This window comes from Tachysurus vachellii, chromosome 14 (assembly GCF_030014155.1).
Source record: "Tachysurus vachellii isolate PV-2020 chromosome 14, HZAU_Pvac_v1, whole genome shotgun sequence".
In the NCBI taxonomy this organism is placed as follows: domain Eukaryota; kingdom Metazoa; phylum Chordata; class Actinopteri; order Siluriformes; family Bagridae; genus Tachysurus; species Tachysurus vachellii.
The window spans coordinates 11,758,117-11,779,557 of record NC_083473.1 but is presented as its reverse complement, the minus strand read 5'-3'; the positions used below and the strand labels follow the sequence as shown (position 1 = coordinate 11,779,557).

Sequence of the window (21,441 nt, the reverse complement as noted above, 5' to 3'; positions counted from 1 at the left end):
GAGAGAGAGAGAAGCTGAGCAGTTTCAGCTGTATATTAATGGGCTCATGATTATACTGTATATACTGTGTATAGCTACACCTACAGTCGGTACACTGTTTCTATAGTAATTATACAGGGACTTGTGTTGTGGACACTTTACATAGTTTAATCCAAGTCTAATAATAAACGCATCCACCAGCTGTGGCTAAATAGATCCTCAAACCTCACATGACCTTTACAAACGGAAGCTTTTAACGCAGTCAAAACATCTGTTTAATGACAGCTACGTGACCTTTTTCTCCATCAGGGAGTGAAATCCAGCAGGAGTGTAAAGTGCAAGAGAAAGCGCCCTCTGGCCGCTGCACCTTCCACACACACACACACACACACACACACGCACACACACACACACACACACACAAGCGCGCGCGCGGTAAAACAAAACGTTTTATTTTTAACATGGAGAGGAAAGTAGCTCGAGAATTTCGCCATAAGGTAAGTGAGTTACTGTAGAGGTAAATATTATGCTCTCAGATACCACACCACTGTTTTGTGGGAAAATGAGCAGTAGTCCTTTAAGAATAGCTAAAGACTGACTGCGCACCTGATACAAGCTATCAAATATTAAAACGTAGCTGAAATTTGTTTTGTGTGCAGTAGTGTACAACTAAAGTATATTCAGGTTCTTATAATCTAAGGTGTTTGGTGTCTTTGATATGTTCTGGCTTAACTGTGAGTATGTTTAAAGTTACCTGTACACAACTTTACTTTTCCTGAAGAGCATAACAGTCTAGAGGCAGAAGATTACTTAGTTATGGTTAGAGTTGGTTTACAGATGTTTTTTTCTTTTGTAACAGTTTGAATGCAACATGTAAAACGTTTCCTCTTAAAACTGTAAGCAGGATCTCTAATAATTAAACCCTGTGGTTTCTGTCTATCCAAGATAAGCATTTAAAGATAAAGATAAAAGAACAACGTATGGACGTGTTGGACTTCCCATAACAGGCGTAAGATGCACAGTATTTAGTTTAGAGTTTTCATTGTGATCTCTGTGATCTACCATGTCCCATCTGCTGTGTGTGTGTGTGTGTGTGTGTGTGTGTGTGTGTGTGTGTGTGTGTTGTGTTGTGTTGTGAGAAAGAGGGGGATGGATAGATGGAGTGTCAGACAAGGTCGTTCAGGCGAACAGGATTGCTTCATATTTATTTTCAGCAGTGTTCCTCTGCCTGAGTAGACCTGGGACCTTCTGTAAAAGCATTCTGTCTTAGTTTAATGTCTGCATGCAGATCATTTTTTAAGCTATTGTGAATTCATCATCGATTTCATCGGTTGTACACATACAGATTTTTTGAAGGACGTTAAAGACAGTAATGCAGAAGTGATTCATGCACTGAATTTCATTCAAGTTTTATTGCTTTATGGTGTCAAAGTCCATGCTAAAGGACACATGGGGATTGTATAATACATATTTATTACACCATCTGTCCTCTCATATATCATATACTGTTGCCATTTTTTTTATTCCATTCTATTATAATATATTCTTTTTTTGTAACAATAAAATAGCAGTGTCAGGTTTCTCCAAATATAGAAAAAAGGATATATTTGATATCAAAGATATTTGTATTAGGAAAACCTATTTAGATGTGCATTTTGGTGCATTAATTAATGAATTAATTAATTAATTCATTCATTCATTCATTCAGACAGACAGGAAGGCACCCTGAATGCAACACTGGTCATTTACGTGCTAGTCTTATATACATTATAATATATGCATAGAAATATATTCTGTAATATAAACAGCCTTCATGTGACAAAAATGGGGCACTTTGTATTTGACCCGTACCAAAAAAAATAAAATATAAACATTTTTTAATAATTTATACAGCATTTGACATGTGCAAGAAAGTTGGTAATAATATTATAATATGAATCTCACTCTCCTTTAATCTTTTCAGTTCTGTGATATTATGTCTCATATAAACATTTGCTATGATGCACCTTTGGCCATGCAAGTTCATGTAAACTGAGCCGCTCAGGGTGACAACGTGGAGTGCAGTGGAATGAGCAAGTCTAGTGGAGCAGATCAGCACCCAACTATTTCCACCTGACCAAGAACAATAGCATGTGTCACATCAGTTCAACTGGCCACTGAAACACACCTCCCGCAGCCAACAGCAAAAACCTTTCTCTTTGCTGTTGTGTCCCTGAGAGAGATGTGTGGCATCATTGACTGGCCGAAACGTTTTCTTAAAATCTTTTTACAGCAGTTCAGTCACCATATGGTGAGTGTGATGGTCTCCACAGAATGCCTGAATTGAACAGGGTCTTCTAATGATTTTATGTGCCGTTACTTTTCGCAGGTTGAGTTGCTGATTGATAATGAGGCAGAAAAGGATTACCTGTATGATGTTCTGCGCATGTATCATAAGTAGGTTTCTTCATTATCTAATGTATTATATTGATTGAGTGGTTTTCAATCTGTCGTTTTTCATTATTCATTATAGATAGAAGAAACGCACGCTTTATCAAACACTAACATTTTTTTCAAACATTTCATATTGTTATTATGGGAAGGTGAGAAGGGTAAATCATATTAGTCTTTGGTTATTTCTCTATGATTCAGGTTTGACAGTTGATCTACACTCTAGCTTCAAACCTCTCAAAATCCTTTGACATGACAGTCATTTTCTGCTTGTTTTTATTTTTATGTTCATTTTTGTATATCATTTTTGCTGAAATGTAAACATGAAAGACATGAAAGTTTGTAGAATAATGAGGAAAATAATATTGTTACATGCAGTTGAATTATATATTAGGTTTCTTTTTATATGAACAATAAGAACAGGTTTTCCACCTGATCTTTGTGTGGTTGCTCTATTGGACCAGCAGCTAAAGGTTGTCTTATTGGATGGGGATCTGATAGTTTCCAATCTCCACCTGGTCACATGCAGCCATTCACAAAAGCCCCTTTGCTATTGATATTTGAGTCAGGAGTGAAAAAACAGTCATCAAAGTTTCATAGACCATGGCAAAACACTAAATCCAAAAAGCATTATTTTTAAGGGTCATATGAGAAAACTAAGTTTTCTCAAGCACAATATTTGGGAATAGAACCACAAGACGTTTGCTGTTTTTAAATTTATCTCTATGGGAAAGAATATTAATTAAGCTATAGAACAAATTACTAAATTTTATCGTTTTTCTGAGCCAGACCTGCATATGTTTTCATTAAGAATGTTTATTTGTCTAGTTATGTTTAATATAGCAACTGTTTTATATGTCAAAATGTAGTCATTTTATTTTATTCAAATGACCTGCAGTGCTACATTAGACTTGCTCTACTGTCTCTAAGTCTTTTAAGACCCAAGTTTATGGAATAATCTTTATCTGTCTGCTTTCTATCAGGTCTATGGATCTGCCTGTCCTGGTGGGTGACTTGAAGCTGGTGATTAATGATCCAAACCGTCTTCCTCTGTTTGATGCGATCCGGCCTCTAATTCCTCTCAAACACCAGGTGGAGTATGACAACCTTACCCCAAAGAGATCCAGGTGAGAAGATGGTATAAATAAATTATTATAGAAAAATGAAATGCTAACAAACAGAGAAAGAATAAGAGGGAGGGGTGATCCACTCTGCCCTTATACTGGGGTAAAGTAATTGCTCTTTCCCAGGCTCGGTGAACCATGTCAGAAGGATGCTGGTTATAAACCCCAGGAGTGTAATCCAGTATGACAAAGTACTAATAAAGTAGAACCTGCCAGTTCTCAGCTGTATTGAATATAGTTATCTGAAATGTGCAGTCTAAGCTTTGACATATGATGCTTTGTAACTGAAATTCAACATAATGTTTGAGACAACATAATGTTTTATTTGATATTAAAATGTATATTCATTTATTTTATTTATGTATTTCTATATAGTACATATTATATAGCTTTATTATTTTTTTTATAACATATAACTGATTTCTGGTCCACAGTAGTCAGTTTTGATGAATGAGAGAGTATCATTTTAACATTTGCATCTATTGATGAAGTTTTTAAAGAATAAACTATATGGCCAAAAGTGTGTGGACCTTTGACCATCACACCCATATTTGATTGTTAAACATCTTGTTCCAGATTTAGCCTTTCTTTGCTGTTATATTGACCTCTATGCTTCTGGAAAGGCTTTTTACAAGATTTCTGGAGCATGACTGTGCGTATTTGTTTCCATTCAGCCACAGGGGCATTAGTGAGCTCAGGCAGTGATGTCAGGCGAGGAGACCTGGTGTGCAGTCAGCGTTCCAGTTCATCCTAAAAGTTATTCAGTACAATATATACAAGGGCTTTGTGCAGACCACTCAAGATCTTCCACTAAAACCCTGGCAAACAATATCTTATTGGACATTGCTTTTGTGCACAGGGGCATTGTCATGCAGGAACATGCGTGGGCCCCTTAGTTCCAGTCTTAATGCTACAACATGTACACATCCTATTTAACTGTTGCTTTGTGGCAAGAGTTTGGCAAAGAACCACATATGTGTGTAAAGGTCTGGTAGCGTACAAAGTATGTTTGACTACATAGTGTACTTAATATACATATATACAGAAAAATGCCCTTGTATTACCCTTCTAATAGATGCAAATGCTCCAGTGGAAGTGGTCAAATGTAATAAGTTGATTCCCATTTTAACAAGAAATCAGATTTCAGGCTTAACTGTAATTGCTACAGTTAAAATCTTATTGAGATGCAGTCCAAATACAAACAGGGTTCTAGTGTGCATACTTAGCATAAATTTGTCTTGTAATTTGAATTTCTTGTCTGTATGCAGGAAGCTGAAGGAAGTGCGTTTGGATCGCAATCACCCTGAAGGCCTGGGCCTGAGTGTACGAGGTGGACTTGAGTTTGGCAGTGGGCTCTTCATCTCACAGATTGTAAAGGATGGACAGGCTGGAAATGTGGGCCTACAGGTGAGTGAGTGAGTGAGAGAGAGAGAGAGAGAGAGAGAGAGAGAGAGAGAGAGAGAGAGAGAGAGAGAGAGAGGCAAATTTATTAACAGACTCCAAAAATGTAATCACTAAGCATTTACTCCAAAAATATCTACTTGTTTTTACTATGAATAAAGTATGTCATGTGCAGCCTATAAATCAGAATATGAAGTATATCTTTTTCTAGAGATTGCATTTGTACAATAGTAACTTGATAAGAAGCAAGAGCCAAGACAGCTACGTTGTATTGATGTTAGGACACCCTTACACCACTAGGTGGAGTAAAAAGCCATGAATCAATTTTGCAAAGCGTGCATTTTTAGCAGTGTTTTCTTTTCCAAAGAGTCTTTACAATGACTTAAAAGGATTCATGACTTTCTGGAATAGTTGTCCTGCATTTTTCCTGCATTTTTCTTTTACTTAATTGTAATTCCTATAAAAAAAAAAATAGGTAAATTTGTATGCTGGTAATTAATGTGTGGAAGGATTTACTCTACAATAGAAGACATCTGTAGTCTCTTAGAAAAGTTTAGAAGTAAGATGTAAGAACCATTTGCAGGCACTTTTTTCTAATGATATATATATAAACAATCTACAATCTTAATTTCAAGATAGTTTAAGAACAGTTATCCATCAAACTCCACAAGATCTCTTCTCAAGAATCTCCTCCATTTCCTGCTCACAACTTCAAGATATATTTACATGTTATTCCTGTGGAATTTTATTGAGATATCACATCAGGTCCCTCTTTGAGTGTTCTAACACAATTGCCTGTCTGGTTTATTTTTCCAGTTGGCACTAATGAGGGACATACAGTAGTTGTGACAAAGAGAATCATATTGAGGGATTGAAAAGCTACTGTTGTTTTCAGAGATGGCTTGATGATATAGTCTCTGTCAAAGCATCTACAAAAATATGTTTTAATGAAGTGAGGTCCTCCAAAAAATTTGTGGGGTGCTGAAGTTTGTTCAATATTTACGTGGTAGCAGAATTTAAACATTTTATACGTATATTTGTGTTTTTGGAATTTGTAAAAATGAATAAAAATAGCATTGTAGAAGATCACTTAAAAGTTAATATTATTGCCAGAATTTATGAAAATCTCATAAAAGAAGTTAAATCAAAATGTAAGTGGACAGACTGATCATAAATGTTAAATACTTTAGTATTAGTGACTTTAGTGACCAAGCAGGAAGGTGAAGCTCCACCATGGTTGTAATCATCCTTTTTTTGGCAGGTGGGAGATGAGATTGTGCGCATCAATGGCTATTCAATTTCCTCATGCATCCATGAAGAGATTATCAGCCTTATCAAGACTAAGAAGACTGTTTCGCTTAAAGTCAGACGTGAGTCAGGATTCTGTGCTGTAGTAGTTGAAAGAACAATTATTATTTGCATTTAATTATAGCATTTAAATTGATTTAGTTTTTAGTTTATTATGTGTTAAGTGGATTGTTTACAAGCTATATGGTTTCATTTACAGATGTGGGAATGATTCCAGTAAAGAGGTAATTTTTAATCAGCATCTGCTTCCATAATCATGTCCTAAAACTTTAAAATCTGTATTCATTTGATAGTAATTGGCCATAGATTATGTTGTTTTGGCTCTGTGCTCCAGGACTCTGGATAGTTACTGATGCTATGTATTTATTCTGTGTTATTGAGATGTATACTGTTTGAACCGTCTTAGTTTTTAGTCAGTCCTTTTTGTATATTCAAGCGCTTTTTTCTATAGTCATGTCATTAGGAAGTGAAATGCTGGGTCAGTAGGTTTAACTTTTGATGACTAGTCCAGAATCATGTATATTTACTCCTTTATAACTCTGTAGCTTTCAAAAATTATTTTATTGCTGCTGTCAGCAGTCACATGCACTAAAGACAGCAAATACTTCATTTCCTTTGGCAGCCATTGAATGCCCATCTGACCTTTTTTTTATAGATGAAATGGTATGATTTATATGGTTCCATTACTTTTGTCCACACCTTCCTCTTCCTGTCTCTCTGGAAACAATAACAGAACCAGGAACAAAAAAGACTTTTATTTCTTCCTGATCTGCCCCTAAAGGCACCCAGAAGAGGACTAGTTCACTTTTAAGTCCCCACAAAGCTTCTTCTTCTTCATACAGTATCAATTGCTAATGTCTTCTCTGGCTTGATCATTGGAACTCTAAGTGTACATCCTGAGTTCTGTACAGTTGCTTTGTTATGATTACTATTGATAGGTTAAACTGAGATTTCATCATATGTCCTAAAGTATGTGGATACATGACAGTCACACCCAAGTATGTACTCCCCAAACTACTGCCACAAAGTTAGAAGCATGCAATTGTATGCTTTTTGGCTACATAGTGTAGTTATTCTGTGCTGGAGTACAGAACTAAAACAAATATTGTGCCACTATTTGATTATGTTGCTCATACAAATATTAGAATTGTTGTGCGCTAATAAGATTAATAATTCCCAATGTCCCTATCAGGTCCCCTGATGAACCTCTGAAGTGGCAGTTTGTGGACCAGTTTGTGTCTGAATCAGGAGTAAGTCTTAATAAACTTAAAATCTCTCTTAATCCTAAGTATGTAGTTATACTGTTTGTATAGATTACAGTACTATACTAACAGTTATTACTGTTTTTCAGGAGAAGAAGAGCAGTGTTGCTGGCCTGGCCTCCTTTGGAGGTAAAGAGATCACAGAGAAAAAAGTGTTCCTTAGCCTGGTTGGCACTAAAGGCATGGGCATCAGGTGAGATTTGTTACTTACATATGTGTATTGTGTGTGTGTGTGTGTGTGTGTGTGTGTGTGTGTGTGTTTGTGTGTGTGTGTGTGTGAATTTGATGAACTTTTCACCAATGTTATATAAGTGAATACAGTAACTACTTTGTTTTGTGAAATAAAGAAATCAAGAGGGCAGGAGTAGGTGGTATGTGGTCAGCAGAATGTGCTGTTTATAATTGCATGGAGCATAGAGCAGTATGTGTTGTAAACCTTTGCTGTCTTTGGCTGCTACAGTTTTCTTGTTCGCAATGTTGACAGCTTTAGCTCTAATCTAACATTAAAAAATATGCTATGCTACCCTGCTATATGCTATACTACCATTTTTTATGAAGGCAGTTTTTAATGCAAATTTATTTATTATTCCATAATGCATAATGAATATAGCTATAAAAGCAATAAATATTCATGAACAATTATAACAGTCTCAATAATGTTTTATAAATTCATTTAACATGATATGAATGTGTTCATAGTTTATTACAAATATGACTGTCATATAACGTATTGCCTATGATACTATATCAGGATAAGTCAGGACCATTAAATCTTACAGATAAATATGTTTTTTTTTATGTTTCCTGGAACATAGTAACAGAAGCAATATTACAGAAGCACAGTATAAAAGACTAAATAATGTGTGACATGCTAGTGGGTGTATAGCTAACACTACATTAAGTAAACAGGTTTTGGATTTTAAAGAGCATTTCTGTATAAAAAAAGGCACATAAATCCCAACAATTGCTAAAAATCATCATTGCTGTTTGCTGTAGTATCTCGAGTGGACCAACTCAAAAACCAGGGATCTATATCAGCAATGTAAAGCCTGGCTCTCTGTCTGCAGAAGTGGGCCTGCAGGTATTATAATCTCACTCGTTGCACAGAAACCTCCTTAACAAGTCATTACTGATTTATTATCTAAACAGTGAGACTGACATGTTTATTGATTTGGGGGATGTAGATTGGGGACCAGATTGTCGAGGTCAACGGCGTGGAGTTCTCTAATGTGGACCACAAGGAGGTACAGTAAGGCTTCTCATCATGTCAGCATATCTATCATACTGAAGTATTCTAAGTACTGTATTTCCTGAATTTCCAAACCAACTGGAAATGTTGTGTTGTTTTTGTAGGCTGTTCGAGTGTTGAAGAGCAGTAGGAGTCTAACAATTACGGTCCTCACTGGAGCTGTAAGTAATAATAGTGTAATGCTGTCCACCTCAGGCACAATTGGCTCATGCGGTTCTCTGCAGCGCTCATTAGTACATAGCAAATCTGTAACTCACAGAGGATTTCATTCTGCACAGTCATTCTGCACACGGCTTCACTCAAGGACAGGAAATTGGAGTGTCTTAGAAGGTCTTTTCTTACTTATAGGCTTCAGGATTTGTCGAGCATTCCTGAAGACAATGTGATAAAAATCTAATGAGTCTTTTTCTTCATTCCCTCAGTTGAGAACAATGAATTGAGAAGTGTCACAAAGTTATAAGGCCAGTTAGATACCAAGGTGATTCTATCGGCTGATTAGATGGCTGATTGTTTGATTTTTGTGTGTGTGATATGTATTTTACAAAAGATAATTATTGTTTACAGAACTTCCAAGTGTACTACACCGGTGCCCTGTGATGTCAGCTTGGTACACATCTAACTTAAATAAAGCACCATCCAACAAATTAATCTAATAAATTGGCACCAGAATCAGTTCACAAATATTTTACTCACTCACTCACTCATTTTCTACCGCTTATCCGATCTACCTCGGGTCACGGGGAGCCTGTGCCTATCTCAGGCGTCATCGGGCATCAAGGCAGGATACACCCTGGACGGAGTGCCAACCCATCTCAGGGCACACACACTCTCATTCACTCACGCACTCACACACTACGGACAATTTTTCCAGAGATGCCAATCAACCTACCATGCATGTCTTTGGACCGGGGAAGGAAACCGGAGTACCCGGAGGAAACCCCCGAGGCACGGGGAGAACATGCAAACTCCACACACACAAGGCGGAGGTGGGAATCGAACCCCCAACCCTGGAGGTGTGAGGCGAACGTGCTAACCACTAAGCCACCGTGCCCCCCACAAATATTTTAATATAGACATATTTAATGAGTTTCAGGTGGACTTTTTTCTTTTCTTTCACTTTATTGATTTATGTTAATCAAACGCTAATGTCAGTTCATTTAAAGTTTAGGTCTGATTTACAGTAAAAATATTTACAGTTATGGTAGATTTAAAGAGAAGGTTTATAATCAGTGTCTTTGTATACATGTACATGTTTGTGCTATCCCTGATTCGTTTCTTTATATGGATTTATTTCAGGGTAGAGAGTTGTTCATGACAGATGAGGAGAAACTGGCAGTAGAAGCTCGGCGAGAGATTGAGCGGCAGGAGCTCATGCAACAGAAGAAAGTGGCAGTGGAGACCAACAAAATCATTAAAGAGCAACAGGAAAAAGAGCGAATGTCAGTCTGATGCCAGAACTTTGCCTTATATGACAAAAATGGATTTGTCTAATTTGTGATTTGTGTATCTAGTTTTTCTAATAGACTATAAGATTGTAGTACATATAGACTGTATTCTTCAGGGATGTATTCTTCAGAATAATCACAGGATTTCATTTTTAATAGATAATACATGCAGGTATAAATAATTCAGCACCCATCTGTGGCTTTAGAACATTGACATGTGCATTTCATTTGCACATGTTTCATTTTTGACAGACAGTTGGTTGGTGATCATTTCTGTTGTTGTTTTTTCATTTGCAGGAGAAAGATGGAGATTGAACAGAAGGCTGCAGAGGAAGAGGAAAGATACAGAAAGGAGATGGAAAAGTAAATCAGCTAAGCATTAGCTGCAGACAGAGTGGCTGATTCTAGCCCTTGTTTCATGTGTACTGTATGTGTTTCAGGATAGAGGCTGAAGAGAGAAAGCAGAATAGGCAATGGGAGGAAGACTGGGGTTCCAGAGAGAGGTCTAAAAGTCCATCTCCTGTTCCTCCTTCACCTCCATCGCGTTCTCCACCTCCATCGAAACCTAGGAGCTCAGGTACGACCACAGAACTGATACGCTGCAGCATACTTATACCTGTGTTACTATGCATGAATGTGGAGAGTGAAATCTCGCTAAAACCTTCCTGTTCTTCATTGATGATAATATGCTTACAGCACATGTCATCTAGACATCTACTTACTTAATACCTTACCTTTTTTACTTACAAGAATGAATGTGCATTCAGTTTTCAGGAATGCAATTTCTTTCTCTTTTCTTCTTTTGACTCTTTCTATCTGTCTCTGCTGTTACGTGAACTTGACCTATACAGTTGCAGAAGCTGACAGTGATGAAGAAGAAGAAAAAGAGGACAGAGAAGTGAGTGCAGCTGAACTGTTCTCGAAGGGAAATGTGTCGTATCAATCTCTGCATGTAAAGGTTTTCCTTTGACAACTCCTTCCTACTTTCTTTTCCAATTCTGCATCACGGCACATAAGAGGATGCAAGCCCTTACACTTTATTTTGGTTGGTTGGGTCATTTTGGAAGCTGGTGAATTGAAACTGTTTTTGTCTGAACATGTCACTTCCTGTTTAATCCTTTTTAATCTTGATCCAATAGCTCGCAACTGGTTTTACCGCTATGAAGGAAAGTTTCCTACACTCAGAAAGGTACTTTGTGCGTTTGAATTAAGAGCAGTGTTTGTGATACAGTCCCTGAAACTTCAGAAATGAGTCTAATTTTGGGAACAGTAACATGAAGTCAGCGTGTCTGTATAGTATCTGTTGTGTTTGAATGACAGCATATGGGTGGTTTTTTGTGTGGTGTGCATAAAAACAAACTTCCATGTAATACAGAAAAAAACAATTATTATAAATATTCAGAAAGGAAAAGAGACAAAGAAGAAGAAAAAGAAGATTTCCAAGACAGACACACTTACAACAGAGAAAAAGAGCAAGAAAGAGATGGAGTTTGAGCTGAAATTGGCCAAGGAAAAAGAAGAAATACTTGAACGAGAGAAACAGATGAAAATTAATCGACTCTTGCAAGAGGTACAATTTTCATTCAAGTGCAATTAGAATGTATTTTCTTAGAGTGAGTTAATTTTTTTTTTTACAGCTGGAGCCAAATTCCTTTTGTGTGTCAGCTCTTGGCCAATAAACTTAATTCTGATTCTGATTCTGATTATTATCCTTGATATATGTCCCTGGGGCTTGTGGAAACTGTAATATTTAAAAAACAGCATTTATCACACAAAGGGAAGCCAGTAGAATTATCTGTTTAAGGTCTTTAAGGTGTTTCTGTGGATCAGCATGTGCTGGTGTGGGCAGGTAACAGAGACCGAGCGGGAGGATCTGGAGGAATCAGAGAAAGTGCAGTACTGGGTGGAGAGGCTCTGCCAGACTAGATTGGAGCAGATTTCCTCGGTGGAGAATGACTCTCCTGAGGTAAAAGTGCAGACTGGGTGAAGATTTGCAGAGCATGTGTCGAGCTGTGTGTTTATTTTGTGTGGTTGTCTGCAGTTATTGTGAATTTAGCAGTAGCTTGTTTTGGGTTTGAGGTGCTTGTTGTGAGGTGGAGAAGTTATGATTTTTAACCAGATGAGTTGTTTTGTACAGCTGAGTCCATCTCGATCTCCAGTGTCTACGGTGAAAAGATTTCCAGGAGGTTTTCAGCTTGCCACTACTGACCTTGATGACATCAACCTAGACGAGGTGGACCAGAGTCTAAGGCAGCCTCTGAAAAAACTGGCCCCTACTCCACCCACAGCCAATTATCCCCCACCACCTTTACCTCTTCCTCCACCTTCACCCCACTTCTATCAGAAATCTGTCCACCCTTCTCCATCCCCTAGGCCATCACTTGCTCCCTCTTATCCTCCCCCACCTTCACATCCAGCTCCACAGCGGCCACCTTCTCCTCATGCTCCCAGAGTAACTCCTGCTTCCATTAGTCGTAGACGGCCACCCCCTTCAACCACCAGACCTCAGGCTCAGGCCTCCTGGTCTACATCTTTCTCTCACCCCCCTCCACCACCACCACCACCTCCTCCACCTCCACCACCACCTCCTCCACCACCTCCCCCACCTCAACAATTAGATTACCAAACCTTCCCCAAGAGCTACCACCAACCCCACAGCCTCTCAGAACATAGGAACGAATGGGAGGACAATGGCTACAAGCAGCGAGGTGGTGGCTACCATAGAAATGGCTCAAATGAACCCTCCTTCCATGGCAGTGCACAGGTAGCAATCATTGCAATCAAAACAAAGTGTTAGCTCAAGTTGAGCACTCTTTGTTTGATTGACTGGATTTTAATCTTGGTTAAGATTCTGTGTTTAATTTGCAGGATAAAATGGCATGAATTAGGATAGAAAATTATGTCATGTTGAGTTCAGGTGGCATAACAGAGATGTTGATTTTTTTTTAGATTGCTGTTTGTGCAGTTTGTGCAAAAAAAAAAAAAAAAAAGATTGATTTGTTTAGAGGTGGACAAATCAGTGGACCTGGTGCCCAGGAAAGCAGAGATTAAGTCTGAGTAGGAGGCACAACTAGCATTCCAAATCAGTTTTATTGCTACTAAAATAAATAAAATAATTCTGGATGGAGAGCATTTGTATATAAAATTCAAAAGTGATTATATGTGTCATATATGAGATGAAGGAGAAGCAGTGTGTGCCCTTTGTCATGGATCATGTATTCTCTACTGTCTTCACTCTTGTTGGTAGTCACTATACAATGTTCCTTAATATTTGCATAAAACAAAATCTTTCTCTCCATTGTCATATCTCTTTACATGCCCATATCTAGTTGTCAATGATTGCTGTTGTCACTTCAAGTATGTCTAAACATAGCATAAATCTCCTTCTAGCACGGCAAGCTGTAAACCCATACTTAGACATATCAAGGAAAAAAAAGATGCTTGCAAAAACCCAAAGCACATATTTTCTTGGGACATATGTTTATGAAACATATCAACATACTTTAATTGAAACTCAAATAATTAATTTTTTCGAGGTCCTGATTTGATGCACTGAATTAAATCAGATTTATCTCGTCACATTTAATGAATTTGTGATTTGTCCACCCCTATGCTATACGTGAAGGATGGTACCATGTGTTTAGTTAATTGCTAAAATTTAGATTTGTCATTTTGTTAATATGGTCTAGGTGATGAGAAACACTTCTAATGTTAGCAGGATATCAACCTCCAGCAGTCCACTGGTGAGCTTGAGCTATTCTTTTTAAAAAATATATTTTTAAGGACTGCTACATGTTTGCTTTGTTTGCTTTGAGAACATTTTGTGTTAATAGTGTGAATAGCATAGGTCAAAGTTTACTTTGAATTTCACAAATTCCTTCTGCACTATGGTCATTCTGTAGCAAATAGCACCCAGTCCTCCTAATCAGAGGAGACAAGTGAACCCAGTCATGTCAAAACCAGTCATGTTGCCCCAATCCAAGACCTCATACAGACATGTAATACGGCCCGAACCCACGGTAAGTCTACGTATGTGTGTGCATGCTGATGGAAATAGCATAGTGTTGTCTAATGTCTTTTTGGTTAACTGAATATTATTGTGGAGGTTGCTTTTCAATTCATGAGTGATGTCCTCAGGTGGTGCATCTTCTTGACTGCATTGATTTATGAGTCAAGAATCTCAAAATTAGCATTTCTACCTTGAGGGAAGTCGAGAGAGTAGAAGGAAGAGGGAGGGAGGTCAAAGCCTGTTGTGCACATAATGAGTCTTAGAATGTAGAATCTAAAGGCTGTGATTGATAGACTTTCTAGTTTCCACATCTACACATCCTCATGGCTTTCAGCTTTGTCTTATTAAATCACAGAAAAACACAACTTGCTTTGGCCTCCCTCTATTCTACTTTGATCATTAGAGCTGTCACAATGATAAGTCATAATATGAAAACCACTGAAAGGTCATGTGAATTACATTGATTTTCTCACAACAGTGCACATGTCAGGGGGTAAAGGATATATTAGGCAGTAAGCGAACAGTCAGTTCTCAAAATGTATATATTGGAAGCAGGAAAAATGGGCAAGCGTCAGGATCTGATTGACTTTGACAAGGGACAAATTATGAAACAGTAGACAGCTGGGTCAGAGCTGCTCCAAAACAGCAGGTCTTTGTGAGGCGTTTCCAGTATGTGGTGGTCAGTACTTTACAAATGTGGTCCAAGGAAGAATGACCAGTGGACCTGAAACAGGGTCATTGCATCCAAGGCTAACTGATGCATGTTGGGGAATGAAGACTAGCCTGTTTGGTCCGATCTTACAGAAGAGCTACTGTAGCTCTATTTGCTGTAAAAGTTACTGCTGGTGAAAATTTGTCAGATAACTCTGTGAATTAAAGCTTGCTTTGTATGGGGCCGTGTAGCTGTAGACCAGTCAGAGTACCCATGCAAACCTGACCTAATGGCATATAAAATATATGAAATAGTTTTGCAGTTATGGTGGTGAGCAGCCACTGCCCTGCATGGTTTGATGTGTTCACAGCTGCCAAAATATCTATGTTACATAAATGTTTGAGAGTTAATGGGTCAGGTGTGAGTTCTACTGAAAACAGTATATTTTACCAGAGCAGTACTGGATTTAAAAACTCCTGTCTAAGAGTCACAAATGTTGAAATTTAAAAATTAGGTATGTCAATAAGTTTTTTATTGGATTTTCCTCAAACATTGACAGTGAAGTATTTTGACTCTTTATGGTTATAGCTCTGAGGTAAATTCCTTGTGTACATGTAAATGTGTGTGTGAGAGAAACTGATTTGTGTTGTAATACTGTTCTACATCTGATTCTACATTGTAGTCACCACAGATGCTTAAGAGGATGGTGGTGTACAACACATCATTTAAGTCCAAGAAGAAACAAGTAATCAAAGACCAGTGACTGGTGCTTTTTCCATCTGAGTGTTTTCTGTGTGCTGCTCTTTGGTGTCTGGGTGATGTGTTCATAATAAGTTATTATCTTAGGTACCTTAGGAATAAAACAAGCTCCCTTGTACTAGCTTTTGATTCTGGTTCCCCTTAAGCTTTTGTTTCTCAGGACGTTTCATCTCGCTCATGTTATCTCAAGATTGTTCATTAGCTATATAGAGCTGATTTGCGCCAGCATAAATTGTAAGCACAATCGAAAAACAAAAAAACAAATAAAAAATAGTTTTTATTTATTTTTTAAATTTATATATTTTGCATTCTGGGGAATCTTCTTCAAGATTTCTACAAAGGGCTGTATTATACCAGCACTACATTGACCCCTGCTCATCTCTTCTTTTCTTTTTTTGTTTCTTTTTTCTTAGATTTCTTACCTAATCACAGCTGAGCCTACACCATATCACTGGTGATAGTCAACTGTGGAATTTACACAGTGTAGTCTCTGTGTTGTCTTAGCACACCATGCTATTGACCATATGATATATTACAGCACTCTGACTGTGTCTTGGATCAAGCTCTTAAGAAACTATTACGTTGTTAAACATTATCTCTTTAAACCCTGTGAAGACATACTAATTATAAAGCCAAGTGTCTTTCTGTCTACAATATGACAGATAGGGAATTCCATTTAGCCTATTTTATGTTTATATTTAAGAAATATTGAGTAAAGCTGAATCTAAGGAGCATCACTACTGAAAAAGGATTTACTAAAGATTTATCAATTGTTATCAGTTGTGGGGTTTTTAATATTATAATAATGCCGATGGCTTAAAGGATGAAAATGCAGCAGATGATTGAAGGCTGCATTTTTATATTAACCTATACATATTTTATGCATGTAATTCAGATAGCTAAGGAACTCCTCAGACACTTCACCTTACCTTTGCTGCTGTTTTAAAACTCCTGTCACCTTATTTTACCGTTTAACCATCAGCTAGAGCTTCTATGCTGAATGTACCATCAACTGCAAAAGAAAGACTGATGCTTTCTTTTTCAGTTATGGTATATCTGAATTTGCTATTTTCTTTATTTTCTTTTTGAAGCTCTGTGTGAGTGTGTGTAGGTGTAACAAAACCGTTATAATCCTTCACTGTGACCACATGTAAATGTTACAGATTGCATTATTCACTCTTTATTCGAAGAACATTTGTTCCGTATACCAGCACAAAGCTTCCAGTGATCCAACCAAACAATTTCCTTTAGTCTTGCTTTCCATTTTTGTCATATACATAAACTATGGGGACATTAATCATCTGTAAGTGCAACATTTACTTGTTTATTATAAATTAGATTCTGTGTATAATTAGTTTTATTTTAAAATAATCACATTTTCACATATTTATCTAAAAAAAATTTAAAATAAAAGGGCTTTCACTGGTGTTTCTTATTTACACTAGCTTAACTAATGCTAATGTCATGCATAAACAAGGAAATTGATTAAGGGGTGTGGAATGTGTTTAATCACTAGCTTGACAAGTTGTGCAGTCAAAGCCGGTGAGAAATAGTAATTAAGCAGTAGACAGACTTGTAATGTTCATGACATGTGAACTCACAGAAATCAATACCCACTAGATTGTGTGCTGCCTACTAAGATTTTTCCTGAAGTATCCTTATGACATTTGACAGTCACAGAGACTAAAACTGTTTCTTCTCTTATTTGTTTAAATAGGGCTTCCAGAAATATGTGGACGACTTCGATCCCTATTCAATGGTACTGTATAGCTTCAGGGTTCTGTATAGTAAAAAAATATGGAGCTGCTATTTTTATTCTCAAGACTACAGTATCACTCAACCTGCAATCCTCACTTCTCTGTTGGTTTCGAAAATATTCTCTAGCAAAAGAACGATAGAGTATTTGCTGATATACTCTAGTAGCTTTATATTTAGAAGAAAATAAGAAATGTCTAAGGGTTTTAGTACGATGTACTGCTGGTCAAACTTTTACAAAATATCTATATTTATACAAAATCTGCTGCTCAGCTTCCTCTCAAATCTATAATATACAATGTTTGGAATCAAAACCTGTTTTAGTTGTTATCACAAATGTTATCATCTAATATAACGAGGAGATTTTGATGTTATGTTCAAAGCATTTTTCTAAGCAGCATAATGAAAGACATGTCAGATTATGTTAAAAAAAACATCAACTGTGTCATCTGTTTGACATCAACTTCATTACATGCCATTTTTGTGCCACGTAGCTAATATCCCATTGTTCTTTTGGTGCACGCTCTGTCAACACCATTTGTGTACACACATTACAGTTTACCCCCGAGCAGATAGAAGGAAAAGATGTGCGGCTGCTGAGAATTAAGAAGGTAACATTATATCCTTATCAGCTTGATGCTTAACATTGCAGTTGTTCATATAAACAAGCTTCAGGGATGTGTAGAGTGTAAACTGTAATGCATTCTTGACAGTTATCAGTAGAGAGGAAGTGGAACATGTCTTGGTGTTATATACACACTGTTTTTGATGTGTATAACAGTACTTGGTGATCTCTGATTTATGTTTTAATAGATTAGTAGATTATTTGTTTGAATGTGAAATGCAGAGAGCGATATTTTTAACCAGGGTGTTTTAGAATTTCCAGTAAGGAGAGACTTTGTATGCTCTGGCTCCAATTCTCAATAAAATGTTTTAATCAATAAAAGTCAAGGAAATATTAAAATATAAGAAATATTAATTGTTAGGTTCTTCATCTTAATAATTGATGAAGCAGAAGGATGTCAGTAAACTATACAGGGACAAATCCTTCTGAGATTGAGGCTTTTTATGTTGTGTGCATGTTGTGCAGGAGGGCCCACTGGACCTCGTTGTGGAAGGGGGGATAGACTCTCCACTGGGAAAACTTGTGGTTTCAGCCATTTATGAAGGCGGCTCAGCTGATAAGCATGGTGAGATGACTTAAATATCATTACTGCAATAATCTGATCAGCTTCAGGTCTTTGTGCTGGTCATCAGAACTTTGTTAAACATGTGTACTCTATTCATTGCTGTCACTAATTGCTAATTTATATGCATGGAACTCTCAGGTGGCGTGGTGGCCGGTGATGAAATCATGGCAGTAAATGGAAAAATCCTGACAGATGTCACTCTGACTGAAGGGCAGAACTCTCTGGCTCGGGCCTGGAACAGTGGAGGGGTGAGATCTTTAAAACGTGCTGCTATAAATACTGACAACAAGGATATTTTACTTACCTGTCTGCACACAACATCTGTGTGTTTGTGGAGAAACTTGATTTAAAGGCTATCTGGTTATAAACATATCATTAGTCTAGGAATGAGTCAAATTGATCTTTTTGTTTGAATATTTAAAAATGTCCTAAAAATGAAATCATATAGACATTAAAGCTTACACACACACACACACACACATTCATATTAGTTTTATTTTCTAACTAAATAAGATAATAAGATCACATTATTTTTCCTTTAGATATAATTATTATAATTATCATTTTAGTTATATTGATGTGACACTAATGAGTGTGTGTGTGTGTGTGTGTGTGTGTGTGTGTGTGTGTGTGTGCGTGCGTGCGTGCGTGCGTGCCTGTGTGTGTCTTTAGGACTGGATTGACCTTGTGATAGCAGTTTCTCCACCAAAGGAATATGAAGATGAAGTGTATGTACACTGTCTTTGTTATTTATTTTTTCTCATGCTCCTATGGATGATTCCTCTATGAAATCATTATTTAAATACATTTTAATAAGTGAATAAATTAATGTTATCATTTAAAAATTCTAATAAGTTAATGTTATACATTTGCTTCATAAAGATCGATGAAAACATCATTTTACTTTTTTAGGTTTTACATTCTATTAGTCGATCTAATTTTTCCTTTTTTGCAGCACCTTCCATGTTGCAATCCAAAACTTTTCAGTCGTACTCATGTCTGAAGTCATACTTAAATGTTCATGGCTCTGTTTATTGTGTGATGTAAAGCAAGCTGCCTATAGTGTTTATGTGTCTGTGCTGAACATCTGCCTGTCCCTGTGCAACATGTCCAGCCCTAAAGCAGCATCAGTCAGTTCTACTGCAAACAGAAAGGTTTTCCAGGGCAGTGCCTCTGTGTACAGGCAGGGCTATGTGCTACAGATGAAAACACCTCACACCACACCCTGATCACCTACACAATCCTGGGTAACCCCTTTAACCCAGTTTCATAGTGAGCGTATGCATCATGTACATGTGACGGTCTCTCAGACAGTCAAGAACACCACGCGTACCGTCCATGTAATTTTTTAGCTCTGTATTTCATGATCTGTTAATAAAGCACAAATGGTTAATGAGGCATTCAGACAGTGACGTGCATCGTAAGATGTGTATGCACACCTAAAAGATCTGCTCACATTTATTCTACAGAATAAATGATGGACCTGAATGGTTCTGTGTCCCAGCCAGAACCTTTGGCAGTCTTTCTGAATGATGTTGTTCAAAGGGACTGTTACATGTCATGACTCATACAGAAACTTTGGTGTCGGTTTGATCTCAACCCTCAAAGCAGCATGTTGCTATTTTCTACTTTCAAAACTAGAAAACAAGAATTTCAAAAGAATTTAGATTTTACATCTGAAAATGTAGTTTAGAATGAATAGCTACTGGAAATTAAGAATATCAGCTGAAATGTAATGTATGAAGATTCATTTCATTTAGCAACATGCTTCGCTGCTGAAGTGTTTCTATCCCTGAATCCTCTTTGATGCCTGTGTTTTCAGAAGTCTATATTTTATTCACTGTTCTCTAAACGTGTGACAGAGTGAAAATATCCTCCTTGTTTGTAACACGTTTTAACTGTAATCTAACCTCTATTTTACAGGACTTTCTTCTAAGATCGAGCCTCAAGGAAATTCTTTGAAAATCCGTCCTCCTTTACATTTTGTAAAACTTAATGTGTATTCATAATGTAAAACCATGATTAATGCAAATAATGCTAAAATATACTGTATACTGGTTATGAAATATTGGCATATTTTGTTCTACATAAAGTCATCAAGTCACAAGTTACACAAACGTGTCAAGAGAATTTTTAAGAACAATAAAAGATGTAATTGTGATTATGGTTTATCTGTAGTACATTTTGGGGTGTTGGGATAAATAGTAGAACGGCTTAACCATGCATAAATATAGAATGTTGTTTTCCAGTGCACCTTAGCTGAGATAAATCATACCTCAATAATTAACTTGAAAATAACTTAACTCCAATCCAGAGGGAGAACAAGAAGGAAGGGTTTTTGGGAGGGACAGTAGGTGCATTTGCACCATCTACAGTCGGTATTAAAACTTTTTTGACTATTTAAATGGAACTAACTTTTAACTATGTATATGTGACTAAGTAATTGTTAGTTAAACAAAAAACATATGATATATACATCACAAATAGGAGTAATTGTAAGTATACTGTACCAACACTGCTTTCATTTGTAAATCTTAAGCTAAAAGTTTATTTTGTTTGGCTGTTTGAAAAGGAAAAGCAACCAACTTTTGTCATTTTTGACTGCTTGATAATCTAAAATTCATTCTTACTGTACTATGTACTGTACTATGTAATATGTTTTCCATATTTTCTAAGGTCACAGTTACCTTTGATGCAATAAGAAATCATATTAATCATATAAACTACTGTAAGTCGTCTTCCTCTCAGTCTGCTGTTTACGCTGCCTATTGTGGTCCAAGGGAATCACTGGAGCTCTGCTAACTACACAAGAGACATCTTAATGGTAATTGCCACACAACTTGAGAAAGGCTATTGAGCGCTCAAGATTTATTTATTG

At 37.0% G+C, this 21,441-nt stretch overlaps 1 protein-coding gene across 7 annotated transcripts; it reads left to right on the top strand.

The window, feature by feature from the left end:
• Positions 1-352: 352 nt before the first annotated feature.
• On the top strand, positions 353-20,724 carry ush1c (Usher syndrome 1C). Of its 7 annotated transcripts, none has more exons than XM_060886517.1 (21): positions 353-476; positions 2,348-2,415; positions 3,393-3,536; positions 4,802-4,940; positions 6,196-6,304; positions 6,442-6,466; positions 7,435-7,492; positions 7,594-7,697; positions 8,501-8,585; positions 8,689-8,748; positions 8,858-8,914; positions 10,050-10,192; positions 10,496-10,561; positions 10,639-10,775; positions 11,050-11,096; positions 17,336-17,377; positions 17,931-17,984; positions 18,464-18,563; positions 18,702-18,811; positions 19,236-19,291; positions 20,487-20,724. In XM_060886517.1, the coding sequence occupies exons 1-21, from the start codon at positions 441-443 to the stop codon at positions 20,497-20,499; spliced, it is 1,653 nt and encodes a 550-aa protein (XP_060742500.1). In that variant the 5' UTR covers positions 353-440; the 3' UTR covers positions 20,500-20,724. The 7 variants fall into 7 exon arrangements, 6 of the variants coding, with proteins under 6 accessions (XP_060742500.1, XP_060742499.1, XP_060742505.1 ...); XM_060886516.1 differs by having other exon boundaries at positions 11,050-11,150; XM_060886522.1 differs by lacking the exon at positions 20,487-20,724 and adding an exon at positions 19,678-20,457.
• Positions 20,725-21,441: the final 717 nt, after the last annotated feature.